Here is a 14,124-nt window from a genome sequence, read left to right as displayed (position 1 = left end):
ATTGATATCAACTGATATGTGAAGAAAATGAAATCTCAGCTCTGTGTCGTATGCTTAAATAGTTATCTTTCCTTTATTTATGTCACAATCAATTGTAAGGACATCATCACATACACTCACCTAAAGGATTATTAGGAACACCATACTAATACGGTGTTTGACTCCCTTTCGCCTTCAGAACTGCCTTAATTCTACATGGCATTGTTTCAACAAGGTGCTGAAAGCATTCTTTAGAAATGTTGGCCCATATTGATAGAATAGCATCTTGCAGTTGATGGAGATTTGTGTGATGCACATCCAGGGAACGAAGCTCCCGTTCCATCACATCCCAAAGATGCTCTATTGGGTTGAGATTTGGTGACTGTGGGGGCCATTTTAGTACAGTGAACTTATTGTCATGTTCAAGAAACCAATTTGAAATGATTCGAGCTTTGTGACATGGTGCATTATCCTGCTGGAATTAGCCACCAGAGGATGGGAACATGGTGGTTATGAAGGGATGGACATGGTCAGAAACAATGCTCAGGTAGCCCGTGGCATTTAAACGATGCCCAATTGGCACTAAGGGGCCTAAAGTGTGCCAAGAAAACATCCCCCACTCCATTACACCACCACCACCATTACACCAACAACAACAAGGAATGATGGATCTATGTTCTCATTCTGTTTAAGCCAAATTCTGACTCTAGCAAGACTCATCAGACCAAGCAACATTTTTCCAGGCTTCAACTGTCCAATTTTGGTGAGCTTGTGCAAATTGTAGCCTCTTTTTCCTATTTGTAGTGGAGATGAGTGGTACCCGGTGGGGTCTTCTGCTGTTGTAGCCGATCCGCCTCAAGGTTGTGCGTGTTGTGGCTTCACAAATGCTTTGCTGCATACCTCGGTTGTAACGAGTGGTTATATCAGTCAACATTGCTTCTATCAGCTTGAATCAGTCGGCCCATTCTCCTCTGACCTCTAGCATCAACAAGTTATTTTCGCCCAGAGGACTGCCGCATACTGGATGTTTTTCCCTTTTCACACCATTCTTTGTAAACCATAGAAATGGTTGTGCGTGAAAAATTTAATCCCAGTAACTGAGCAGATTGTGAAATACTCAGATTGGCCCATCTGGCACCAACAACCATGCCATGCTCAAAATTGCCTAAAGAGACTCTGAACTCTCTTTTTTCCCCTTCTTTTGTTTAACATTCCTCTTCAGCTTAAATGCCAGAGTGAAATTGCTGCATCCCTGCAGCAGAGGAGTGATTTATTACTAGGATTTATTACTAGAGATAAGCCCTGCAAAGCCCCAGGGACTCACAGGGCTTCACTTCCTCAATGAGGCAGAGCTTTAAGCTGTAGCTCTGCCTCCTCCACAGTCAATCTCTGTGGATCGACACCTCTCCCCGCCCCTCTCAGTCTTCTTTCACTGAGAGGGTCGGGGAGGAGGCAGAGATCTGCAGAGATGGATTGCGGAGAGGCTGAGATACAGCTCAAAGCTCAGCCTCTCCAGGAAGAGAAGCCCTGCATGACAGGGCAGCCATGATCTGCGACCTGCAAAGTACTAGGTCGTTTTCTAAGTAATAAATCACTCCTCTGCCACGGGGATGCGGCGATTGCACTCTGGCATTAAAGCTGAAGAGGAATGTTAAACAAAAGAAGGGAAAAAAGAGACTTCAGAGTCTCTTTATATCACCTTTCTTTCCCATTCTGACATTCAGTTTGGAGTTCAGGAGATTGGCCTCAATTCACTAAGATCATGCTAGAGATAATAAAGCAAGAGAAAACTTACCCCCACACGTGAGAGAGTTATCTTACCTCTTCATTCCTTAAGTTACCTCTCCTGTAGTTAATTTACCTCCTCTGTAGTTAATTTACCTCCTCTGTAGTTAATTTACCTCCTCTGTAGTTATTTTCACACGCAGTTAATTAAGAGCCTGTCTTTAACTCTGGAGTTATTTTAAGGATTGGAGAGTTAATTTAAAGACAGAAGAGTTCACTTTAGGCTTGCCTGAGGTAAAATGTTTCCTGAATACTACATGCCTTATCACCATGGTAACAACTCTAGAAGAGTTATTAAAGACAGGAGATAAGCTTAGTGAATTGAGGCCATTGGCCTCAATTCACTAAGATCATGCTGGAGATAATAAGGCAAGTAAGAGAGTTATCTTATCTCTTCATTCCTTACGTTACCTCTTCTGTAGTTAATTTACCTCATCTGTAGTTAATTTACCTCATCTGTAGTTAATTTACCACCTCTGTAGTTAATTTACCTCCTCTGTAGTTAAGTTACCTCCTCTGTAGTTATTTTCACACGCAGTTAATGAACAGCCTGTCGTTAACTCTGGAGTTATTTTAAGGATTAAAGCGTTAACTTAAAGACAGAAGAGTTAACTTTAGGTTTGCCTGAGGTAAAATGTTTCCTGAATACTACATGCCTTATCACCATGGTAACAACTCTAGAAGAGTTATTAAAGACAGGAGAAAAGCTTAGTGAATTGAGGCCATTGTCTTGACCAGGACCACAGTCCTAAATGCATTGAAGCAACTGCCATGTGATTGGTTGATTAGATAATTGCATTAATGAGAAATTTAACAGGTGTTCCTAATAATCCTTTAGGTGAGGGTATTTGTGCACTACATACCCGGACCAGTGAGGCTGTGGCTGTGGAGTGGTGTCTCAGCGGGGCAACTCTGCCTAACGTCCGTTTCACACAAACACACATCTTCAGAGGCCTAAAGAAAAGTGAACTATATACTCATTTCAATATAGTATCTGGCAGTATACTTGGGCTTGTGTCAGGAAGCTGGGCCGGTCTTTTGTGCGACACCCTGTTCTTTGCCCTAGTAAAATGCCTGTACATACCATTTGTAGGATGTCACCTTTAGGTTATATAGGGTAAATCATATGCTTATCATACAATGCATACATAAATATTTTATCAAGTAATTGTTTCCTGACTTGCTGCTGAACTCTTTCTCTTTGTTTACAGTATTATCTCATATCTCTACTGGCAAATTGTACGAGGCCGGAAGATAATGATGAAACGTCTCTTTGCACAAATAGCCAATGTGAGAATGTGCCGTCATTTTTATTTACTTATATTGTTTGTACATTCTACAATGGTTTAAGCTATGTACACAGGCCAGATTCTCAATAAGCACACGTGTCCTCAGATATCTGCGGCTTTCCCTTCATTGAACCAGCCTATTAGGTCTTACTCAGCCAACCCTTTTTGTAGCACCCATGTGAGTTGCAGATGTACCCCTCTTGCTTGTTCTCCCCTCCCCCTCTCTGTAGAACAGAATGGGCTGCTATAAGCCCTGTACTCACCGCCTGACAGGTCCTGCGACGTCTCCTTGACGACAGTCGTCAATCGGCGCTACTTCCTGCCGGCGGTATGCACAACGTCACGCAGCGCTACACGTCGGGAGCTAACGAGACGTTCAAGTGATCACGGTACTTTGTGCAGGAGTTGTCGGGGATCATAGTGATCCGATCAGCTGTGACGGTCATTATTGCGGCGCTAAGCGACGTTTGCATAGTAATGTGACTGTACCCACAGCGTGATATTGCAGAAACAACTGCTCAAGGATCAAAAAAAAATGTCGGTCGTCAGGAAAATCGTGATGTCAGTACATAGAACAACAGAGAGCTGTACTGCTTATCTGAACACTGATCAGAGATAAGCTGTCTTCTGATGCAATCAGAAAATATTGCTTCGGGTGATAATTGTCCCAGGTCTGTACATAGCTTTAGTAGTACATTTTACAGTGTACACTGAAAGATCCCTTTTACTGAAGAAGCTTAAAGTACACGTAAGTGAAAGGCTTATGGAGGCTGCCATATTTATTTCCTTTTATACAATACCTTTACTGAAAAAGCTTAAAGTACACCTGAAGTGAGAGGCTTATGGAGGCTGCCATATTTATTTCCTTTTATACAATACCAGTTCCCTAGCAGTCCCACTGACCTATTTGGCTGCAGTACTGTATGAATCACACACCTGAAACAAGTATGCAGCTCATCCATTCAGACTTCCGCCAGAAGTATCAGATCTGCATGCTTGTTCATGGCCTATAGATACACGTGTTACAGGCAGAGGATCAGCAGGACAACCAGGCAATCTGCATTGTTTAAATGTATATAAATATGGTAACCTCCATATCCCTCTCAGTTCAGATGTCTTTTAAAGCCTAATGCCTCTTATACATTTCTGTCAAGAGACTGCCGAGTCAGTTTGAGGGTCATTTAACACTTGGTGTGGTGCAATTTTGAATTATTGCACCACAGCCAGAAAGTCGCACTGCACGTTATAGCCGCGGTGCGACCAAATCCAAGCAAATCAGTGGGACATACTTTCCTTAATGTTGGGAATACACACAGTTTTTTTTGGCAGATAGATAGCTCAATAGATAATTTCCGACAGGTCCGACATGATTTTCGATTGTTGGACAAACAATTGGAAAACCGATCAGAAAGTAAATTTGACAAAAAAACCTCATTGTGTATTCCCAACATAAGTCTACAGAGATTGCTTAATCATTTAGCTTGCCGGATCTTTGAGCAACAGTAGACAGCCCTTACCCTGCGGGAAGATGCTGCTCCGACATGCCTGGAATTGTCATCCTACCTCCCCCCTTCATAGAGACAGAACCTGTCATACAGCTGTGTAATATTTGCCAGATCCAGCACTGGATTGGATCCTTTGTTCTTCCCTGCAGCTGCATGCGCTATGTTGCATACCTGCCTCCTGCTCCAGTTGCATGTCACATGACATGCATTGGGAGCTGGAAGCAGGTGTGCAGAATAACGCACAGGGGAAAGCAGAGCAGACCAAATCCAGTGCTGGAGGCTGGAGCTGGTAAATATAATACTCTGCTGATCATGCCCTTTTAGCCCCCAGGCCAGGCATATATTTTTGTCAAATATGACAAGCTTAGCCACATACTTGTTTCTGTCATGATTAAGACACTACTAAAGCCAAATAGACCAGCCGGGCTGCCAGGCAACAGGTATTGTTTAAACAGAAATAAATATGGCAACTTCCAAATACTCTCACTTCAGGTTCCCTTTAAACTTATGCCCGCCAGCCCAATCCCCTGCATCAAAAAAAGATTAAATTTAAAAAATGCATTGCAAGTATTTAATGCATAATCTGAACACAGCAGGGATCTGTGGCACATTGCATGTAAATGCTTTCGCTCATAAAAGCACACAAATGCACATAGTAAGAAAAAAGGCCTAAAGGAGACAAAATAAGAGAAATCAACTATATAATGCCAGGAAAAGAGTGTCAGAGGCAGATAAGGTCAAGTGAAGGAAAGTTTGGTTCAGGTTTGCAGAAGAAAGTGGTCAACTGGTCATATCAATAAGTTAATATAAATGATTACAGCTGCAATGGTGTAGAGCAGCATTAGTCTGCAGTCCTGTCTATGCATCCTGTTACTGATATTTTGGTATGGCTTATATTTGCAGGAAGGAAAAGATAAATCATTTTTAATTAAAGAACTCCGTAAAACACAGAAGCCAAATGGAATAAATCGTGGTGGATCACAAAAGATGTCACACAGAGAGGTTCGTTTTTGACAAAAAACAAAGAAAAACTTCCATAGGAAGGCACATTTATGAAACAGGTTCACTTGCAAAGGAGAACTTATGATGTTAACTACACTATTGCTATAATTTGAAAAACACAATAGCCTTCCCTATCTGGGAGCTACCAGCTATTGCGCGCATCCTCCAAAACTCTGCAGGTGAGCTGCAGCATATGCAGCAATCCTCCATCAAGCCCACAATAGGTGTGGCTTGACATGTGTCATAGTAGGCATCAGGCAATTGAAAATGCCTGAAGACTTACCGCCTTCTACCTACAGTCAATTACAGTGTGCTGGATGGAAATTTCCTTCTTGCTGCTGCACCCACAACCAAACTGGAGGATTCACCAAATATTGAACGTCTTCCATATAGCAGTGGTCATTGAAGTGTTTGTATATGAGGGCAAGGAAAAAGCATAAGTGATTTTTTTTCACTTATCTTGTGAAATGCAGGCAGCCCCGGTTAGTGAACGAGATAGGGACTGTAGGTTTGCTCTTAACCTGAATTTTGCAGGTCAGTCAAAACACTATGTTACCTCTGTCCCCCTCTAAGCCATCTCTGTCCCCTTGTGACTCATCTCTGCCACTTCTGTCTTCCTGTGCCTTTAGTGTCCCCCTATGCCTCCAGAGTCCTCTACCCCCCTGTGCCTTCAATGTGCCTCCAGTGGCCCCCTCTCTGCCACATCTGTCTGCCTGTGTCTCATCTATGTCACTTATGTCCCCCTGTGAATCCACTGTACCTTCATTGTCCCCCTGTGCCTCCAGAGTCCCCCTCTGTGCCACCTCTCCCCTCTGGCTTCCAGTGTCCCCCCAGGTGTCTCCAGTGTCCCCCTACTGCCCCACTGTGCCCCCTTCCGACCCCTTTGCCAGCATGTGCCTCCTCCCATCCTTCTTTGCCCTCTATGTGCCTCTCAGTGTCTCCTTTTGTCCCCCGTGCCTCCTCCTGTCCCCCTCTGAGCCTCTTTATGCCCCCCAAAGCCCCTCTGTGCCACTTCCATTCCTCCTCTTTGCCTCCTTCTGCCCTCCTGTGCCCCCTTCCCTCTCTTGTCTTCTTCTGTGTCTCCTTCCATCCCCTGGGCCTTCTCCTGTTCCCCTCTGTGCCTCCTCCTGTACATCTGTGCCCCCTACTGTCCCCCATGCCCCCTCTGTGTCTCTTTCCTTCCGTTTGTCCCCCTCTGTGTGCCTCCTCCTGTCCCTTTTTGTGCCTTCTTCTGTCCCCCTGTGCTTCCTTCCATCTCCCTGTCAGCAGTGAAGCAGGTTCATTTGGTGCTCTCTCCCGATAAGCTCAAATGATAATAGTCACAAAACAACCCCACAATAATAAAAGTTAATCCTGTAAAGTGTCTATAAAATTTGCAATGAATAGTGCCTTTTACATTTAAAGAGACCCTGAGATGAGTGGGAATAAGTTTTATACATACCTGTGGCTTCCTCCAGCCCCTTCGCACAGATTGCTCACACAGGTGTCTAAATCCTCCTAGATGTTCTGGTAGCAGCCACGTTCTCCGCGGCCAGTCGGGCATTCTGCACATGCGCAGCCTGGCCGTGCGCTCTTGCCCTGCCACGCTCCCATCGCTGGGACCATTCTGCACTTGTGCAGTACTACTGTGCATGCTCAGAATGCTTCCAGCTTTGGGAGGAGCACACTTGGCTGCACTGTGCCTGCGCCAACTGACCCCGGGTTGGCCGCGGAGAACAGTGCTGCTAGCGGAGCATCTGGGATAATTTAGATGCCGGCGTGGGAGTGATCTGTGCGGAGGGGGCTGGAGGAAGCCACAGGTATGTATAAAACGTTTATTCCCACTCGTCTCAGGTACACTTTAAATTCAATTTGATCACCATAGCGATTATCGACGGATGATGGATTGTTAAGACTCTACCAAGTTACCAGGGAGGTGATGTGCAATTACTGCTGCTGTTACTGCTGTAAAATTCCTGTCATTCATTAGATGTGGACTGGCCCATCATTTATTATGTGCATGCTCCGACCGTTAGTAAGTAAAGCGTGACATTCATGTCACGCTCATCCTCGGTAAAAGGCTCCCAGAGAGGACCCCAGAGACTTGACGCTTGATTGCTGCACATGTGCCAGGTTGCCATAGCAATATGTCTCCTGCTATGGCTTATGCGTACATTATTCATAATCTGTAGCGGGAGATGCAGGTTTGAGTTAGGTATTGGTAAGGACTCTTCTGCTAGGTGACCACTAATGATACAATCTCTTTGTACAATCTTACCATTTTTATGTAATATGAGAGACTACCAAAAATATCCATTCAATGTACTGTATATTCACTTATTTTACCCTTCTACTACTTACGTTTGGTAAGATTGTACAATCTCAATTGTATAATTAGTTGGCACCTTTACAGTAAAAATACTTTAGCTGTGAGCACAAATACTGTAGGTGTTAAGTAAACCAGTTATGAACCCATTTTAAGAATAATTCATTGTGGTATATTCTAGGCTCAGCCTTCATATGAAACCTTAGACATGGAATTGAATGGTAAGTTATATAAAAACTGAAAATTGTACATTTTATTTGCTATTGTACCTCCCTGAAGGTGCCCGTAATGGGGCAATGTGCTGTCCCAAACTATTCACAATATCAAACCTGGGAACCATATGTATTGGAAAATCCACCACACTCATTTTGTTAACTCTCTGATAACCTGACAACTGATTAATAGAGATGGTCAATGAGGTGCTAATACTGTAATTCCTGCTTACATACAAATTTAAAGTGACACTTAAAAAAGTACAATATAATGAACTGTATGTGTAGTATGGCTAATTAATAGAACAATAGCAGCAGGGGAGTAACTAGAAATCACTTGGTCAATTCCGCCCCCCCCCCCCCCCCCCCTGCTTTCTGCACAGGAAAGCTGAGAACCAATGTTATTCAATTAGCTAGTGAACACTTGAATGTATTTTCCCCTTGCAGATAAAAACAGACAGCAGTGAAGCACTGTATGCATTTTCTCAATCACTTATATTCGCTTCTGTGATAAAACGTGCATGTTTTCCCACATACAGACACACGTGGTGGTTGATTCACTAAGGGGCGCTACTACAGCAGCGCAGCTTAATGTCAATATCACTTGTTGATAATTCTCAGTGTATGCTATGTAGTCATAGCGCACATACGCTCTCTATTGATACTTTAACGAGCGCTTTGTTAAACTTGCAGAGGAACTTTAGCCTAAACAAATATACTGTCATTAAGTTACATTAGTTATGTTAATTAAAATAGATAGGTAATATAATCTCTTACCCACCCTCTTTTAAAAGAACAGGCAAATGTTTGTGATTTCATGGGGCATCTTTTTGGTTGAAAGGAGGTGACAGGGAGCATGAGACACAGTTCCAACTGTCCTGTGTCCTGATCAGCCCTCCTAGTTGCTAAGCAACGAGAACAACAACATCAGAAATCCCATCGTGCTTTGCACAGCATAAGGGGGAAAATGCCCAGGCAGTTTTCTTTGTTGGGGCGGAGTTTAGCTTTTGTTCAGCTATAAATGAAGCTTTGGTAAGAAAAACAAAGTTCTAATGCTGTGAAACTGTTAAAGAAACACCAAGCCTTTTCAGTACTGCTGAGTAGATTTTTAATCTGGAGGTTCACTTTAACAAATGCTCCACTGAACCTGCCTGGAGCCCGGCGGGTCCAGTAGCTTCAAAGAACAATATTTCTGCACTTTCATTGGTCCAGTAGGCTGACTGTCAAGTGACACACTGAATAGGGACTGTCTACAAATCTTTGTATTAATCCTTATCAGTGGCTGAGCCAATGCAGTTTATTTTCTCCATGCCCTAAGTTGTCAGTTCTCAGGACAGGGAAAAGAAACTTCTCCCCCCCATGGGGCCACCTGCGGCTTCTGGGGCCCCATGCGGCTACATCCCTTGTAGGGTCTATTGTTACGCCCCTGATTAGCAGCCTAGAAAAGAGTCTCATAATTTTATTTTCAGTTATATAGCCTTATTTTTACATTGCATCATTCTATGTAGTCTCATTACAAACTACACTCTGTATTTTAAACTATAAAACAGAGCCGAGCTAATGACCCCTTGAACTTTCCTGCAGTAAAACCTTAAACAAACAAGAAACAGTGAGAGACAGGTTGAGATAAGTGCTTCAGAAAACAATGCTGTAGCTAACCAAGCTTGGTCGGAGAGTTCAGAGAAGCTCTTTTGCATAGAAAACAACTTAAGTTTCTTAACTCTAACTGTACTGGAAACAATAGGAGACTTTTCTTTGCTACTAATGTTCTATTTCTTAGCTGTACTACACATACAAATCATTATCTCATAAGTTTATTTTCACTTCAGATTCCCTTTAAAGACAGGGCTGGCGCTACCATAGAGGCAAAGGAGGCAATTGCCCCAGGGCCCCAGAGCCTGTAGGGGCCCCCAGTGGCTACAAGAGGAAAACATTTTTTTTCAAAAAGACCTTATAGTTTTTGAGAAAATCGATTTAAAAGTTTCAATGGGAAAAAAATACAAATTAAAAAACCTGCCGACTTTAACGGTTAATAGCAAATCCACCTTAAATGCTAGAGACCCTAAATTTGCAGGATATATTAAAGGGACACTTAAAGAGACTCCGTAACAAAAATTGCATCCTGTTTTTTATCATCCTACAAGTTCCAAAAGCTATTCTAATGTGTTCTGGCTTACTGCAGCTCGTTCTACTATCACCATCTCTGTAATAAATCAACTTATCTCTCTCTTGTCAGACTTGTCAGCCTGTGTCTGGAAGGCTGCCAAGTTCTTCAGTGTTGTGGTTCTGTGATGCATCTCCCCCCTCCAGGCCCCTCTCTGCACACTGCCTGTGTATAATTTAGATTAGGGCAGCTTCTCTCTTATCTTTTACAAGCTGGATAAATCCTCCTCTGAGCTGGCTGGGCTTTCACATACTGAGGAATTACATACAGGCAGAGCTGTCTGCACTCTGCAGGAAGAAACAGCCTGACACTTCAGTGGAAGATAGCTGCAGGGGGAAATAAACACACAAATGATCTCTTGAGATTCAAAAGGAAGGGTGTATACAGCCTGCTTGTGTATGAATGTATTTTCTATGTGTGGACATACTTTACATCAACCTACTTCCTGTTTTGGTGGCCATTTTGTTTGTTTATAAACAAACTTTTTAAAACTGTTTTTAACCACTTTTAATGCGGCGAGGAGCGGCTAAATTGTGACAGAGGGTAATAGGAGATGTCCCCTAACGCACTGGTATGTTTACTTTTGTGCGATTTTAACAATACAGATTCTCTTTAAGTCAAACAAAAAAAATGAGTTTTACTCACCTGGGGCTTCCAATAGGCCCCTGCAGGTGTCCGGTGCCCTCGCCGTCTCCCTCCAATTCATCTGGCCCCGCAGGCAGCCACTTCCTGTTTCAGTGACAGGAGCTGACAGGCTGGGGACGCGAGTGATTCTTCACGTTCCCAGACACGTTAGCACCCTCTATGCTGCTATATGGTATATGATATATGCTATAGCAACATAGATGGCGCTATTGTGGCCAGGAACGCGAAGAATCACTCGCGTCCCCAGCCTGTCAGCTCCTGTCACCGAAACAGGAAGTGGCTGCCGGTGGGGCCAGGAGGATCGGAGGGAGACGGCGAGGGCACCGAACAGCTGCAGGGGGATATTGGAAGCCCCAGCTGAGTAAAACTCATTTTTTTTGTTTGACTTAAGTGTCCCTTTAAGGAGATCATTGGGAATAAGAGGAAAAAACAATTTTTCAAAAAGACTTTATAGTTTTTGAGAAAATCGATTTTAAAGTTTCGAAGGAAAAAAGTATACTTTTAAATGCAGTAAATGTCACTTTTAGTAGCAAACCCAACGGTAGTGTAATTTTTACATGTATCAAAAGAAAAAGCAATAAATTTCCTGACGGGGTTTCCAGGGGGTCCATTTGCAGCCGCAGAGCTTTGGCCAGGGATCGCTATACAGCCGCAATATGGCTGTATGAAGATCCCTGGCATTTTTTCCAAAAAATTTTTTATGTTTAGAGTGTGGGAATTTTTTTTTTTTTAATTATGTGGTGTCCCCCCTCCTGAAACTTTTTAACCCCTTCTCCCCCATGCAGGCTGGGGTAGCCAGAATGTGGAGCTCCGACCGATTGGGGCTTCACACCCTGACTATACCAGCTGCAAAAAAGGTCCCTTAATGCCGATTTTTGTTCCGGGGTATCTGTTGGGGGGCCCCCCAGGTTTATTTTGCCCTGGGGCCCCATTGTTGCTTAAACCGGCCCTGTTTAAAGAGACACTGTAACGAGAAAAACGTCCCCTGGGGGGTACTCACCTCGGGAGGGGGAAGCCTCAGGATCCTAATGAGGCTTCCCCCGTCCTCCTCTGCCCCACGGGGGTCTCGCTGCAGGCTTCAAAGCCGGCCCGACAGATCCGACAGCCTGTTCAATATTTACCTTTCTAGGCTCCAGCGGGGGAGCTGTTCCAGCTCTTCTGACAGAGATAGGTGGAAATAGCCGATCTCCGTCTGGTCCGCTCTACTGCGCAGGCGCCTTGTGCCTGCGCAGTAGAGCGGCTCAACAGAGATCGGCTATTTCCACTTATCTCCGTGGGAAGAGCGGATCCTGCGCTGGAGCCACGGAGGTAAATATTTACATTTGTTACAGATTTTCTTTAATTCAAACTGTCTTCAGCCTGTCAAAAGTGCTTCCTGTCAACTTTGATTGCTCCAAATACAACCTACAAACTTTAGGGGTCCCTTAGGACTAAGCACCTTCCCCTACCCTATGGGTAAAGCAGCCCATACACTCAGCCGATTTTCTGGCCGACCGATCGATCCCGATCGATCGATCGCAAATCGGTTGGCCAATCGACCGATCGATGGCTGATTTCGATGGATTTCCATCGAACTTGCAGGGTGGAAAATGTAGGTCGATCTGATGAGATTGCTTATCAGTTTGCATTGGCCTTAATGGAAATCTGATGGCAAAAAAATGCCATCAGATCGAATTTCAATAGATTTCAAACTGAAATCTATTGGAATTCTATCCTGGTAAAAATGTTCTAAAAACGCATCAGATAGATCATCAGATGCATTTCTTATCTATCTGCTGCCAATCTGACGAGTGTATGGGCACCTTAAGAGTTGATTGGGCAATTTACATTTGTGTGCAATGTTCACAGTGTATAGTCCTTGAGCTAATATTTATTTATTTAATTTTTTATATAGCGCCGACATATTATGCAGCGATGTACAGACTATATAGTCTTGTCACTAACTGTCCCTCAGAGGGGCTCACAATCTAGTCCCTAATAGACAAAGTCAGAGGGTGGAGACACAAAGGAAAGTTAATATTGAACACATCAAGTACAACCTGAGCCCCCTCTGCTCCAGGGCCCCATAGCAGTTGCTATGGCTGCTATCACTACCTGATTGGTGTTGCTGACTACCTCTTGCTATTGGATGGTTGGGTCTCTAGGTCTGGATGCCATTAGTTGTGGCACACCTGCAGTGAAATGATCACACCTTTTATAAGGGATCACCTGCTCCTGTTTTCAGGAATGACTCTTTGCAATCCAAAGATCACCTGTTTTCTGCACATAAAGGGATGATAAGCATAACCACCACCCCATAGATAGACAAATAGTATGTGGCAGTTTGAAAGTGGAGAATGCTGTTTTTTTTAATGGAAAATAGTGGAGTGCTTTTTTTAGGGCTGGTTCAAACTACGAGCAATTTTCTAAAGCACACATGGTATTACATTAGCAAGCACTTTTAAATTACTGGTGCTTAGAAAACCGCTTGTAGTGTGGATCAGCCCTTAGGCCTGGGACACACTGGGAGCGCTTTTGCCGTGTTATACCAGTTGATCCTTATAGGGGTGATTCTTCACACAGCAAATCGCTGCTTGCAGCATTTTGGGAGTGATCACATCATTTGCTGCAGTAGCCCGGCATTCAAAGCAGTAGCCAGCATTCAGAGCACTGATCACTGTTGTAAAGCCTCATGCAAACATACACGGACTGTTGCTCTCTCAGTTGGACGTTATCCCTCGGTGATACTGTGGGACGGAGGCTGTTTCTATGGGAAGGGATATGCAGTAAGAAGGCCAACTGAAAGGTACACAAGGATCGTCAAAGAGCAGGCAGGGTTATTGGGGAGAACAATGCCCTCCGGTGCTTAGCTGAAGTGATGCGCCTGGTGAACCGCTTGTTCATACCCTGGAGGGGGCCACTGTACACATGCTAGGTTCTTGGCAGAGGCGGTCTTTATCGATTGCCTCAGACGAGTTTAATCCAGAGTGTGTCACCACTTTAAAGGATACCAGTGCCGAAAGGCTCTGATAAAAAGTGAAGCTGTACCGGGTGGGGGGGGGGGGGGCATAATCAAATACTTACCGTGCCGCCCATTTCCTTCTGTAACCCGCTGTTCACTTCCGGTCTGTCCCGTTCTCCTGGGCGACTTCGGCGATTCCGAACTCGGACATACTGCCTGTCCTGCTCCCCTGTGGCCGCATAGAGATGTCACAGGCGTCCCGGCGTGATCGCTGATTGGAGATGGGGGGAGCGAACG

At 44.2% G+C, this 14,124-nt stretch overlaps 1 protein-coding gene across 3 annotated transcripts in view; it reads left to right on the top strand.

Moving 5' to 3' along the window:
* Nucleotides 1-14,124, top strand: part of TMC5 (transmembrane channel like 5) — a 243,192-nt gene that overhangs the window by 227,144 nt on the left and 1,924 nt on the right. For all 3 annotated transcript variants that reach the window (XM_068244746.1, XM_068244745.1, XM_068244747.1), the window contains 3 exons: nucleotides 2,976-3,054; nucleotides 5,462-5,560; nucleotides 8,047-8,086. In XM_068244746.1, the coding sequence (XP_068100847.1) occupies nucleotides 2,976-3,054; nucleotides 5,462-5,560; nucleotides 8,047-8,086 (218 nt within the window). The remainder of the gene's footprint in view (nucleotides 1-2,975; nucleotides 3,055-5,461; nucleotides 5,561-8,046; nucleotides 8,087-14,124) is intronic.

This window comes from Hyperolius riggenbachi, chromosome 7 (genome assembly GCF_040937935.1).
Source record: "Hyperolius riggenbachi isolate aHypRig1 chromosome 7, aHypRig1.pri, whole genome shotgun sequence".
NCBI lineage: Eukaryota > Metazoa > Chordata > Amphibia > Anura > Hyperoliidae > Hyperolius > Hyperolius riggenbachi.
This window is presented reverse-complemented; position numbering and strand designations above follow the sequence as displayed.